General features: G+C 36.9%; 1 protein-coding gene across 1 annotated transcript; it reads right to left on the reverse strand.

Annotated features, from left to right (window-relative positions):
* Positions 1–3,357: 3,357 nt before the first annotated feature.
* Positions 3,358–4,305, reverse strand: LOC115526283 (olfactory receptor 52A5). The gene has a single exon (XM_030333735.1). It carries the CDS (start codon positions 4,303–4,305, stop codon positions 3,358–3,360), a length of 948 nt encoding a protein of 315 aa, XP_030189595.1.
* Between the last annotated feature and the right edge of the window lie 8,422 nt (positions 4,306–12,727).

Below are 12,727 nucleotides of genomic sequence, written 5' to 3' on the forward strand. Positions count from 1 at the left end.
TCTATGTTACTGTTTCCATATCTCTACCTTCATACATTTGCTCTATGGATTAAGACATCTTAGTCCATATAAATTACTTAATGTGGTACACTATATACAGCTGTTGTGAAATAAATGCATGGCTTTAATTATGGATGCTTTTGAAGTTAGAATTAGGATACAAGGCTATTACTACCAGGCATTATAAATTTTTTCTGGGTTATTAAATATTTCTTTAAGTTATTTGAGTTTGGAACACCTCTTCCTATATTTGTTCTTCCAGTTGGAGAATATATAAATAATGCTATGGTAAAAAATTAATGCTTATATATTATGTAAGTTTTGGTTAAAAATTTAATGTGTATTTATTCTCTCATACCTTCATTCAATATACATTTATCATTAAATGTGTTATCCAGGTCATTAGCACAGGTAAATCAGATGTGATCTATCTGGAAGAAGCAGTTGCATAAAGAAAAAATGGAAGGGGAAGCTAATGTGATATATGCTGTGAAAAGTTTAGAAGGGTTATAGGAAAAAAAAAGAGAAATGGCCAATGTTCCTTAGTTAAAGAAACTCCTAACTAAATTCTAAAATCTGAATAGCAGTCAGGCTAGCAAAACTGTATATGTTTGCATATAGAATAGAAGAAACAGATGCATTGAGCAGTTTATTTTCTGGAAAAAATGCAAGCAATTCAGAGCATCTTGAAAAAAATATTACATAATATATGGAGATATATCTGTTTTCAAATTTAGAAAGCTAATTGTCATAATTTTCAGAAGTGGGATGTATAAATAAATACCAATAAGTGAATGATGAAAAATATCATTCATTTCTCATGAGATTTCATGAAAGATTAAATTGGGAATAAGTACTGATATAAAAGAGAGATCGTATTTCAGAATTATTTAGTAGATAATCACTAGGATTGGTGATGGAGTAGGCATACAGTGGAGCCCAACATCAGAAGCAATGGTTATATTTCTGGAATGGACAAGTAAGTGAGTGTTGCATCCTTTACTGAATTAAGAATACTTTCAAGAAAAGAGCTTTTTAAAAAGCTTTATATTGATATCATTCAAAGTGTACAGAATTGTGCAAGAATAGTCCAGATTCAGAAATTGTCTCTATTTTCCACATTTTGCTTTATTATTTGGTAACTAGATAGGTGATAGATGATAGATAGATAATAGATAGATGGATAGATAGAGAGATACATAGATAGATAATCTTTTTCTGCACTATTTATGAGTACTTTGAAGACATGGTTGCTCCTAAGTAATTCTGTTTCTTGACCAAGAACATAGATATTCTATTGCATTAACTATACTATAACCAAGATCAGAGCACCTAATATTGCAATAAAACTATCACCAAATGTACTTGCCATATTCACATGTAGACAATAATCCAAAGAATGACTTCTCCTAGGTATATTTTTTTATTCCCCAGAATCCAATCCAGAATCTCACACTGCATTTCATATTGATGTCTCTTCAGAATCCTTTGATGTACAACAGGTCATTAGCAGATCTTTTCCTTCTTTCTGATTGTTTTTTTCATATCTGAGCACTTACTTAGCTAACATTTTAAAAATCGTTTATTGAATTCTAACATACATACAAAAATCATATGTTGTCCAGCTTAAATAACTGTCACAAGGTAGACGTAAATCAGTAAGCCCCCCATTGAGGAGTACCACATTACTTGCTTCCTAGAATGAACCACCTTTCCCCTGTGCTCCTTAACACTCTCCATCGCAGTCGTCACTTCTTCAAGGAAAATGACTATCCTAACTTCTTTTCTTACTGTGGCTTAAAAACAAAAATAAAATGTCAACCCGTGTTTGTAGCTTATCTAATTTGTTGGCCTGTCATTTTTGATCAGGGTCTCTTATGATTTTTTGTATTTATGTGATCTCAGTTGTAATGTCTCCTCTTTTACTTACGATTTACTTCTATCAGTCTTCTATCGCTCTTCAGGATTAAAGGTTTGTCAACTTTTCTAATCTCTTCAAAATAAACAACTTCTTATTTTTGTAATTTTTTTCCTATTGTTTTTCTATTCTCCACTGTGTTTACTTTTGCTGTAATCTTATTTCACTTCTGCTAATTTTGGTTCACTTTGTTCTTCTCCTGCTAGCTGGGTGCAAAGTTAGATCATTTATTTGAGGTCTTTTATCTTTTCAATGCAGACATTTATTCCTATAAACTTCGGTCTTAGTGCTACTTTTATTGTGTCCCCTAGGCTTTAGTTTGTTGTGTTTTAATTTCATTTGTCTCAAGAGATTTTCTACTTACCATTCTGGTTTCTTCTTTAAGCCATTACCCATCAGTTAGTTGTTCAAGACTGTGTTATTTAATTTATACATATTTATGAATATTCTGGTTGGCCTTCTGCTATTGATCTCTACTTTCATTATATGGTAATCAGAAAAGATACACTCATTATTATTGAATCTTCTTTAATATTTAAGACTTTCTCTGTGATCATACATGTAATCTATCCTGGAAAATGTTTCTTGTGTGCTAAGGGAAAATGTGTATTGATGCCATTGGGGGAAATAGTCTGTATGTGCATGTTAGGTCTATTTGGTCAATAGTGTTCAAGTCCTCAGTCACTAATTGATCTTCTGTCTGGATGCTCTCATACTACTTTCATGTTGCTGTCTTTTTTCCCCTTAAGCTGTATTAACATTTGCTTCACCTACTTGGGTGCTCTGGTATTGAAAAAGAGACATAGCCAGGAGCACATAGCTACGCGCTGGTTTGGCTATTGAAGAATATTGACGTGTGACATGGTCCTTGGATGTTACCAGGAATCAAGATTTGTCTTTCTCACGTTTTATTTCTATGTAAGTCTAAGTGTTGCCAGACAGGAATTTCTAGGCTTAAACAGAACAAACACAAAAGAAAAATGAAAACAATTTGAAATCTCAGCCCAAGAGAACTTTGTTCTATATGTGAGTGGCAAACCAAAGTTCCCAGGTATTTCATGAGTTTTTAAATGCCTCCTGCAGTTGTGAGCATCTGAGATTTAGACATTTTTTTAAAGTTTTATTTATTTATTTATTTATTTATTTATTTATTTATTTATTTATTTTGAGAGAGAGAGAGCACATGCACAAGCTGGGTAGGGGTAGAGAGACAATCCCCAATGGGCTCTGCACTGAAAGCACAGAACCAATGCCCACTTGAACTCACAAACCTTAAGATCATGGCCTGAGCCAAAATCAAGAGTTGAACACTCAACCAACTGAGCCATGCAGACGCTCCAAAGTTTGAATACAGACCTCTGTAGAAGATTTGACTTTTACCACATTAATGTTGTTACTTTGAATCAACCTAAAATCTCTGTAACAGGAGCCACTAATGATTAAGGTTTTTTAGGAAGAAACATTTTCAGGACATGGTCACGAATTTGTTTGGTCTTCACACCATAGACAATGGGGTTGAGAAAAGGTGGGACTAACAGGTAAAGGTTTGATAGGAGGATATGAACATATGGTGGTATGTGAGAACCAAAGCGATGTGTGAAGAAAGAGAAGAAAGCAAGGAGGTAGAACTGGAGGAAGACACAGATGTGGGCAATGCAGGTATTAAAGGCCTTGAATCGTGCCTCCTTCTGGGGCAATTGAAACACAGTGAGAAAGATTTGAACATAAGACAAGGTGATGAAGATTATGTCAAAACCTAAGATACTGAAGGCAACAAATAGACCATATATCTTGTTGATCCGGACATCTTCAATAGCTAGCTTCACAACAGCCATGTGCTCACAGTAAGAGTGAGAGATGACCGTAGTTCGGTAGAGTTTCAGACGACATTTGATGAGCATAATGGATGGTACTGTAAGAATGGCAGCCCGGAGTGTCACCCCAACTCCAATGTGAGTCAAGAGTTGCTGGGAGAAGATGGTGGTGTGTCTCAAGGGGTCACAGATGGCCACATAGCGATCTAGGGCCATTGCCAGTAGGATGCCTGATTCGATTGCCTGGAACGAATGGATAAGCCACATTTGTAGCAGGCAGGCTGCAAAGGAAATCTCTGGCAAATGAAACCAGAAGATGCCTAACATTTTGGGAAGAATACAGGTGCTAAGTGCAATGTCTGTGGCCCCCAGCATGGCCAAAAATATGTACATGGGCTTATGGAGGCTGCGTTCATATCTGATGATACCCAAGATTAGGGAATTCCCAATCACAGCGATGACATACATGACACAGAATGGGATCCCAATCCAACACTGCACTGACTGTAGTCCAGGAATCCCAATGAGTGTTAGTACAGAGGGCATAAAGACTGAGCCATTGAGGAGGAGCATGATGATTTGGTCAGCAGAATCAAGTAGTGGTTTTGCTGTTTCATCTTCTATACCTGTCAAGACGACATGAATTAAAAATGAGAAGAAATTACGTTTTTTTTTTAGCAAAGTATATTTAGTTAGATAAAACATACACGATCTTCTCTTTCCTTTAGTATTGAAATACTGTTACATCAAACATTTTCTAAGCTTACTTGCATACCATGTTGATTTGATACATTCACATATTGCAATATGAGTGCCATTGTAGTGCTAGCTAATACTCTAAAATGCCACATAATTATGTTTTCTTTTCTGTGATGGGAATAATTGAAGATCTGGTCTTTTAACAAGTTTGATGTTTTCATATAATATTTTTGTTTATACTTACTATACTGTATATTAGATTGCTAGGAAGACTTATTTATCTACTAAAAATCTATGTCCTCTATTTCCTCAGCCTCAGCCCCTAGTACCCACAATTATATCTATTTTTATCAAGTTTATCTGTTTTTATGAGTTTGGCTTTTTGTCCTTGTTGCAGGGGAGTTGATACACAATATTACTTTAGTTTCAGAAATGCAACATAGTAATTCAACAAGTCTGTACACTATGCTGTGCTCACTACTAGTATAGCTATGGCATGTCACTGTACGTGTTATTACAAACCATTGACTATATTCCCCATGCTGTACCTTTTATCCACATAGCTTATTCATCCCATCATTGCAAGCCTCTTTCTCCCACTCCTCTTCACCAATTCGGCCAACCTGCAATCCCTGCCCCTCTGGTAACCATCAGTTTATTCTGTATTTTTGGATCTGTTTCTATTTTTATTTGTACATTTGTTTTGTTTTGTTTTAGATTCCATATATGTTAAACCATATGGAGTTGGCTTTTTTTTTAAGATTCCACTTACATATAAGTGATAACATGCAGTATTTTTCTTTTTCTCTTTAACTAATCTCACCACAATGTACTCAAAGGCCATTATTACTGTTGCAAATGAAAGAATTTCCTTCTTTCTCATGGCTAAATAAACAATCAGAAACATGTAAATCAAAGCCACAATGAGATATCACTTCACTCCTGTTAGAAGACTTGAAATCAATAAGTCAAGAGATAATAAGGATTGGGGGATTTGGTGGAAAGGGTAACACTGCCCATTGATGGGGGGAATGTACACACTATGGAAAGAAATATGAAGGTTCAACAAAAAATTTGAAAAAATGATCTACATATAATCCAGCAATTCGAATTCTGGGCATATATTCAAAGGAGAGGAAAACAGAATATTGAAGAGATATCTGTAATCCCATGTTTACTGCAGCTTTATTCATAACAGCCAAAATAGGGAAACAACCTAAGTCCTCATTTACGTATGAATGGATAAAGATGTGGCATATAAGTGCAATGGACTATTACCCTCATCTTATTGTTTCTTTTCAACTACTCCTTTCAAATTTTCTCTTTTCACAAAGCCGTTGTAAGAACAACCATCAAGTTCTATGTTTCTACATGCCTTAATCATTTATAGTGAGAAAAATTAAATGAATCAGATGGCTGCTCTCTGGTTCCTCAGTATTTTATTTTATTTTTTAAGTTTATTTATTTATTTTGAGAGAAACCGAGACAGTGAGAGTGGGGGAGGGGCAGAAAAAGAGGGAGGCAGAGAATTCCAAGCAGGCTTCCTGTTGCCGACACAGAGCCCTACATGGGGCTTGAACTCATGAAACTGTGAGATCATAACCTGAGCTGAAACCAAGAGTCAGACGTTGGACTGACTGAGTCACCCAGGCATCCCTATTCCTAAGTACTGAGAATAATGTAGACCATCTATATACTTAGACAATTTCTAATCATGTAGGATTGCCTAGAACACACCTCAGGTCAATTACAGGAGTATTTATTGCCTCATTTTCTCCAAATTTATTCAACTCCAAGAGAGGCTTTCCTTTTAGATATCCTTTGTTCACAAATTCTTCCTTTCAACAAACATACAGTATGCCAAACTAGATCTTTCTCATCTTCACAAATAACATTATGACCCACAAATCAGAAGTTTGTATTCTAATAATTTTCTTCAGTAAATACTCAATGCTTGAGTATTTACTATGTTCCAAGGATTTCTTGAAACAATTGGAGAATAAGTAAAATATATCTATTCAATTTTTTGAAGCATCTAAATTATGCTAAGTCTTGAAATTCAAAGTTGCTATTCACCATTTGTTAAATAAGTACTACAGCATTCATCCTCATAAAATCTTTAGACATTTTAGGATATTTTATCTTCCTTAAATTTTATACCCACATTATTAACCTATATTATATTAATGAAAAACTAAGACTTATTGTTACAGGTAAATCTGCTTGGATCCAAATTCCATGACATACAGACCTAGGAAGAACAAAAAATAATTTGTGTCTTCTGAGATTTTATAATTAAACCTCAGTAAGGATTTGGGATATACAACAGTGTGAAAGTACGTGAGGCTGGGTGGTACAAATATATAAAACAAATTTTAATCAGTAGTGCCTGTTTAGAATCTTATGGAAAAAACTCTAATATTCCTTTTTCATTTTTACCAAAAAAGTATTATACACACATTACATACACGTTACCATCTGGTGCACGTCTGATACAAAACCACATATCCATGTCATGTCATCCGTATACTGGATAACGCTCTCTGTGACTTGACTCAAAAGTGTGTGCTACTGCCTTTATCTGGAATTTTCATTGGGGAGATTTAAATGGCCACGTGGGTCAGAGTTGCCCTAGAGAATCTGTAAAAGATGCTGTGCAAACTGAAGCTCATCAGAAATATATATTGTGAATAACCAGAGGAAAGAGTAAAAAAGAGAGGAAAGAGAAATGTAAACAAAGTCGTGGGTAAATAAAATAGGAGATCATGCCTAAGGTCTCAAACACCACACATCTTATAAAGAAAGTAGTTACCTTCCTTCCTGATAGTTTTACATTTCCAACTTCACGAGGCCAACTGGATATTCTTCTAGACCAGGATTTTTCCTTCTCAGCACAACTGGCACTGTGGTGAGATAAATTTTGGGTTCTGCAGTAATTCTCTATATTGCAGGAGGGAGGTTCAGCAGCATCCCTGACTCCTGACCATTAGATTCCAGTTGTTCTCTCTTGTCATGACAATCAAAACCATCTCCTGCATTGCCAAATACCATCTGCATGTGCGGGGTGGGACACATCACACATGGTTGCTAACCATTGTTCTAGAATTTTACCCTGGAAAAAACAGAGTCTTCAACTAAATAAGAATTAATGTTTTATAGCTTTAATAAAAACCGGGCAGAATAAGTCTGGCTATCAAAGGAAATCATTCTTCTGTAGGTATTAGCCAGATAGAGGAGATGGAAGAGGATTCCAAGAGGAAATACTTCGGACAAAATCAAAGCAGCATGAAACGTACAGTGGGGTTGCAGTTCAATAAGCAATTTTCACATATGAATGATTTCATAAGCAGAGATGGTAGTTGTTGAGGCTAAGGAAAGGGGAAGAATACCAAATGTAAAGTTACAGGTTTAAACGAAATAATTTAAGCCTTAGGTAGAATAACAGATCTTTTGCCTTTAAAACTCTGCTCTGCCGGCAGATGGATGAATGTCTTAAAAGGATGAGAGCTGGCATAGGGAGACGAAGTTAGAAGGACACGTGTGATAGTCCGGATGGGACATGATGAAGTGGCCTGGCCACATCGGAGGAGTCACAAGGGAACAATATCTGTGCTGCTCGCTGACTTGATGGAGGCGAATGGTGGGAGGACAGGCTAAGATGTTCTTGGGTTGAGAGTAACAGCACGGGGTGACAAGGACAAGCTGGAAACAGCTGTGTGTGCACACATATGTGCAAGTTTAGAAGATGGAGGAGACATATCATAAGTCCTTGAAATTCATGGGCCAGGAAAACAATCACGGGTCTCATTTACAGCATGAATCGTCAACCATTAATGTTACTGACAACTCCAATTCTCACTCGGGCTGACTCGCGGAACCTAAAAGAATCAAAGGATTTAGGTCTAAACCACACACCCTACAGTCTCAGGAAAGCTTTCCCCCTGCAAAGTCACTGACATCCACCCTTTGTTCTTTGCCTCAAGCCCCCAGGGATAGACTCTCTTTGTTTTGGAGATAGCTTGTCCATCGCAAGACAGCTGCAAATGTCAGATTTGGCTTCTTTCTACTGATTCCCAGACTGCTTCCCTCTTCAGTTCTCATAAAAGTCCTCAACCCACCTTCTAAAGATACACATCAGGGCGCCTGGGTGGCGCAGTCGGTTGAGCGTCCGACTTCAGCCAGGTCACGATCTCGCGGTCCGTGAGTTCGAGCCCCGCGTCGGGCTCTGGGCTGATGGCTCGGAGCCTGGAGCCTGTTTCCGATTCTGTGTCTCCCTCTCTCTCTCTCTCTGCCCCTCCCCCATTCATGCTCTGTCTCTCTCTGTCCCAAAAATAAATAAACGTTGAAAAAAAAATTAAAAAAAAAAAAAGATACACATCAGCCGTGGAACACGGTGGTTACGGCATGGATCTAAAGTCAGTCAGACAGTTTAAATCCTTAGGACACTCTAGCTTTGCATGTTCTTCAGGCAGTTGTAAAACTTATAATTGTCTCAATTCTTTGTTGCTGAAAGTTAACAGATAGAAACACACTGCAGCGTGACTGTGAGGATTTAACGAGGTAATGTATTAACATATTTAGAAAGAAATATAAAATGTATTATTTTGTCTAAATGCAGTGACTCATTCATAGAGGTGTTTCTCCTTCCCATGAATAACTTCCGATGTTTAAAGATCATTTCACCAGATGAGGTTTTCCCTGAATGACGTGAGGGCACCGTTTCTACCTTTTCCAGTCTAAACCTATATAATTCTCTGACCTTTTAACCAATAAGGTTTTTACATACTGAGCAGCCCAGATCCCTCTCTAGGGTCCTGTCAGGCTCACTTTAAAAATTATCACCCATTGTGTGATAAACCGATTGGGAAATATTCTGAACAGCATGAGACAAAATCTTCATGTTTAAACTGCCAACTAGTGTAAGAGTCTATTGTTTGTTAATCACCATAGCATCTTATTGGATCTTAGCATTACGTGTTCTCTTTGAAACCAATGATCCATTTTCCCACACTTAAGCTAAGACATAAGCCCAGAGACTTACCAGGAATCATCTGTGATATCATATGTAGAAGCCACAGAGTGAAAATCTTTTGGTGTTTCAGATCATGAGGATGCCTCTTTTGTACTATAGAAGCCACCTGGGGGATTCTTTTTCACCAATGGCTGGTGAGCTTTAAATTCACCTGGGGCAAATGTGAAAAGGAGGGGCAATATGGTTCAAAACCTGGAAGAACTTGTCTAATAGCAGATCTGCATCTAATAAAAACTCACAAATTTTGGTGTCCTTGGGGACTGGAAGCCAAAATGACTGTCTCTTTAGAAACTTCTAAGAGAACACAGTGCCCCAAGGTAACACAATCAATGACACTTATTTACCAAACAATGAGCCAGAGAAGGGGAATAAGAACATCTCAAGATATTCAGACTAATTAGTATAGAATTGCTAACAGAGAAATAAATGGACTATTTCTATATGATATAGAAATTGTCCCATATGTTTAGAATTCTCATGAAATAATAATATGCTTTTTCAAGTTTTAGTGCCAGTCACCTTATGTATATCAACTTCCCTATTAAATATTATTTATGACCAGTGTTGACTTAGTTACTTTAAAAAATGGGTGTTATGATTTAAAATGGATTTTAAGCTTTGGTATCAAAGAGGGAAAAGGAAAAGATCCAAATCTTTGTATGAACAAGAAAAAGTTTAACAAGGCTCCATTACATATATCTGCCTGAGAGAAATGATGGCCTTATAGAGTTACATGATTTTTCTCCTGAGTCATTGAGTCTGGCCCTATTTAGGAACCGTTTACATTGAAAAACTCTCCGAGTCTCCACTTGTCATTAAACTGCCATGGAATTCTATTCATCGTAGAAACAAAAAACAAAAAACAAAAACAACGGTATAGGATTGGCTGCATTGTGTGCTCGATGAGCTCACACTGGCTTTGGAGTGCTGGCTGTGTGCATCTCTTTCCAGCTCTGACTGATAACGTTACATGGTAGATTGAAATCAACAGAGCAGAAATCGGTAGACCAGAAGACAAACAATATATATCAGAATTCCAGTCACCCAACAGAGTAGAATCTGATGAACTCAAAGTAAAATATTTTCAGGTAAAACAAAAAGAATACTTTTCAGATAGAGTATGAAGTAGGCTGAGGTGAGGTCAGCAGGGTCTGAAATTTGTACACGACTCTTTGTAGAGAGAATAATAATATTATAAACATACATAATGACTCACAAGAGTGATACTTTTGGGAAATGTAAAGAGTATTTGAACCTCACAGAATCATAGTACTATTTAATGTTAGAGACAAAATTACTCTCGGATACTGTTTAGTTAAAACCCATTAGAGCTCAAGGGGAATAAGATGTTTTAGCATGAGACTTCTGGAGCACCTGGGTAGCTCAGTTGGTTAAGCAGCTGACCTCGGGTCAGGTCATGATCTTGCAGTTCATGAATTTGAGCCCCATGTCAGGCTCTGTGCTGACAGCTCAGAGCCTGGAGCCTGCTTCAGATTCTGTGTCTCCCTCTCTTTCTGTCCCTCCCCTGCTGGCAATCTGTGTCTCTCAAAAATAAATAAATGTTAAAAAAATTTAAAAACCATGTGACTCCTTAAAATTCCTAATATTAAATAGAAATAATTACCTCTGAGTAATGTAATGGGAACTACAGAGTTCAAATTTTCATAAGCGGTTCTTCATTCCGCATGTATTTTTGAGAAAACCAGAAACAAAGGTTTAATTTTCCCATACAACAGTGTTAGAGGTGGAGTTGAATATTTGTCTCTTACTGCAATGGTTGATAAAATTCATCAAGTGAGAAGATATAAATTTAAATGAATTATGGGAAATACAAATTAGGAGGACTTGGACGTGCCTATACTTTTTGTGGTAATCTCTGAATTAAAATGGGGGTCCTTACCACACACAGAGGAGAAGGATCATGGATAAACTTATGTGGCTGGAGTCCCGGCTGCCACATGCAAGAATAGACTCACATACATCCATGCAATGCCATTTCATCCACTATAAAAGAGGAAGTTCTAATGTGCTACAACAGGTGTAAACTTGAAAACTTGACACTATGTGAAAGAAGCCGGATGTAAAAGGCCATGTGTTATATGACCTAGTTTCTTGAAATATCCACACTAGTCAAATCCATGGGGACAGAAAGTAGTAGTTTGGTTTCCATAAACTGGGGATAGGGTGAGAGGCAGTGCCTGTTAGTAGGAATGGGGTATCTTTTGGGGGTCATGAAAATGTTCTAGAATTAGAGAAGAGACTGTCGCACACCTTTTTTAATATGCCAAAAACCAGTGGCTTGTACACTTTAGAGGATGAATTTTATAGCAGCCCATGGAGTTTTCTACCAAGATGATAAGAGTGGAGAGGGGCCAAATGTTGCATGTTATTCTGTACAAACTGAACGTTTAAATAAGGGTTTGAAAAATCCAAAGGGTCAATGCATTATTGCTCCCTCAACTGAACACCAGCACCAAGAGTGACAAGTGTCAATTCCCGCACCTGATATGTCAAAACTCACCATTATGAAGACCTCTTTCTTTTTCTGAAATCACTCCTGAGGAATAAAGCCCTTGAAAATATTAATTGATTATTTAGCTGTTAGATTTCAAGCATACAAAGAAAAAAATGAACACAAATCAGAAAATAATCAAAGGACAAAATAAAGTACTTCAAAGAAAGGATATAGAAGTGGAAAACAGCAGCAGAGTTATTGTACTCTTTGTTAATGCTACTTGTAAAGACAATCATATTTCACCAATCAGACTGCCAAAGATTAGAAATCTCAATCACAACCGGTGCTTTTGAGAACGCAGACATATAGAGTGCTATTAGTCACTTTTGTAATTGATGCACTCTTTTGAAGGATCATTTTGAGTTTCTAGAAATCAGTAACATTACCCTTTACAAAATATGCCTTTTTCTTTTCCAGGCAATTTTATGTTCAAGAACGTGTTCTATAATTTTCCTGGCCAAGTGTGTGGGAGGATAGAGAGTCCTGCTTATCTTCTTGTGTTTGCAATGAGCCATTTGTTTTTTTCTTTTCCATTTTTAGGTCTCAGGTTGGAACTGGTCTTGATGATTGAAGGCTACAATAGTGGAAACATCCACATCCTAGACCAGATATTGTATGACACATTGACAACTGAGGATGGTGCAAACAGTTTCCAGTTTCATGTCCTGTCTCATGTCTGTTTTAGACTCCCACTATTTTTAGTATAACTGTCAGGACTGGTCATTGTTACATGTATTTCAAAATTCTCC

This window comes from Lynx canadensis, chromosome D1, assembly GCF_007474595.2.
Source record: "Lynx canadensis isolate LIC74 chromosome D1, mLynCan4.pri.v2, whole genome shotgun sequence".
NCBI classification, from domain to species: domain Eukaryota; kingdom Metazoa; phylum Chordata; class Mammalia; order Carnivora; family Felidae; genus Lynx; species Lynx canadensis.